The 2,204-nt window shown below is 46.0% G+C and overlaps 1 protein-coding gene across 1 annotated transcript; it reads right to left on the reverse strand.

Annotated features, from left to right (window-relative positions):
* On the reverse strand, positions 1-606 carry LOC135389372 (uncharacterized). The gene has a single exon (XM_064619428.1). It carries the CDS (start codon positions 604-606, stop codon positions 1-3), a length of 606 nt encoding a protein of 201 aa, XP_064475498.1.
* Positions 607-2,204: the final 1,598 nt, after the last annotated feature.

The following is a 2,204-nucleotide window of genomic DNA, read 5'->3' on the forward strand; positions in this document are numbered from 1 at the left end:
TCAGTGTTGAATTAAAGGACTTTGAAAGTTTGTAAGAATAGCTGTCACAGTCCAGATTTGGTTGATGACAGGAGCCAACGAAAGTGGGATTGGTCTGTCGAAGATGTGGTATCCCTTGATACGCTGTATTCGTCGCTCCACATGTATCCGTAGGGAAGCAGCTTGTGTTCGAAGCACTTCTTCCCTTGAGAATGTCCCATCTCTCAGAAATGGGGGCATATTCAGAAGTACTCCCTTTTTTTCCAAGAGGTCTCCAATAAGAAAACCCTTGTCCGCCATTACGACATCATTTTCTTCTAAATCTAGCCCCAGGAACCCACTCCGTGAGACGCACTCTCCGTCTGACATGGATCCCGTGAACAGCTCGGACACAAAGCTGACATTTGGTGACGCCCCTATGAGGCCTTTAAATGTGTTTGACGACTTGTAAGACGAGTACATGCTTGACGTAGTACGTGACAGAGATGAAGGCACTTCACAGCTAATTTCGGTCGCATCAAGGATCACCCTTGTTGAAGCATATTTGTGCAGAAATTCGGTCGGCATTGTTGCATCGATGACTTCCCTTGGGGCCCAAAGAGGCAGGGTGGAGAGCTTGGCATACATGAAGTTTATCCATGATGTGCATATCCTGGATACCGTAGATTGCGTGACACAAAACCTGTGACCTAGGTCAGCCTCAAGCAGACCAAGTCACAGTCGAACTAAGACCAAGAAGAGCTCATTTTCTACACTAAGTTTTCTTTTCCGGCCTGCAGTAGACTTTGTTGTACTACTGCTGCCCTCAGTGCGCAAAACATTGTAACCACGTTCACCTGGGTCCAAGAACTCCTTCAAACTCATGAACTGTTCATAGCAGGGCAAACCGGTGTAAAGCATGATGTCTTCGTCTGAATGCTTGAGCTTTTCCAGGAAAAAATTTGATGTCCTTTGTTTTTCTTCATCAAGCTGGCACGCAAGAGATTCCTTTTGTGCCCGCAGTTCGTGGATGGCTGCCCTGGCAGATGTAAGCTGTTCCTCTAAGGCAGCACACTTGTCACGAAGTTTCAATATTTCTTGATCCTTCCCTACGATGATAGACAGCAGATGCTCCTGCCCCTCTGTGCTTGGGGCGTTAAGGGCAGGTTCGATAGAGTTGTCGCCATCCATGTCACTGTCGGTGATTGGTATGTCATATTCCTCGGTCGGAACATCTACGGTTTCGGTTGGCTCTTGTGCTTGACTTGACTGTGCGGCTGGTGATCGTGGTAGCAGTGGTGCAGCACGCTGCTTTGGTGGCTTCCGAAGGCTGCACGGCTTGTTAAACGCAAACACTGATGGCACAGCTTTGTCTCTGAGAAGTTGGTGACCACTGGCAACACCAGAAATAAAGTCAGATGTGCAAAAATGTTTTGAGCACACCTTTGTGTACTTGGTCACACGAAAATCAGGGCTTTCATCTCTCTTTATGGCCACTTCTTGAACTGTGTGCCGTCCTTAGGGAAACGATGAAAAGATGTCTGCATTGCAAAGGACACAAAATGTACTCAGTGACGATGATAAGAGGGAATACTTGGACGCCACAATGTAACCTTGGCTATCACGAGATGACTTCTCATCCAATAAAAAGATTACTAACGCTACGGTCAGTACTAAACTAAAAAGCTGTATTCACGTGTCACTATATTCCGTGCATGAATATGGCATAAATTAATAGAACTAACGTATCAAAACTTTCCGCAAAAAAAAACGCAAACGTTTCTGCCTCTCTGTATTCATATATAGCACGTATTCATATCGTATATAGTCACCGTTCGTAAAACCGCCAGCCAGTGAGCGGCAACAAAGCGAGTACAATTTTTATTCTAAAAAATAAGGTACATACCTTGTTGCCATCGCTGTCTGCGAGTCCACGTTGTTTACACATTGGCACACAACACTGTGGAGGCATTTTTGCTGCATTAAGAAGGCTCAGGACGTGCTAGCAAGCGACCCGTCAAGCAGCAGGCAATAGCCCGGACTTGCCTCTCGACAACACAAAGATGGCCGCCCCAGTTGCAACCGCGTCCCCGAGATGGCGCTTCCCATTTTGCATACGGCCTATTTGATCTGTCAAATCTGTATTAACACGCACGACAACTTAAAATAGTTTGCCACCCTTTGTTCTAGAAATGAGTGCTTTAGCAACATTCGAATTTGGATTATTTGCAGCATGTTCACCTGAA

This window comes from Ornithodoros turicata, chromosome 3 (genome assembly GCF_037126465.1).
Source record: "Ornithodoros turicata isolate Travis chromosome 3, ASM3712646v1, whole genome shotgun sequence".
Taxonomy (NCBI): domain Eukaryota; kingdom Metazoa; phylum Arthropoda; class Arachnida; order Ixodida; family Argasidae; genus Ornithodoros; species Ornithodoros turicata.

Bases quoted from the DNA above. Each gene is read 5' to 3' on its own strand.
- LOC135389372 (XM_064619428.1), bottom strand. From the start codon at position 606: ATGTATGCCAAGCTCTCCACCCTGCCTCTTTGGGCCCCAAGGGAAGTC.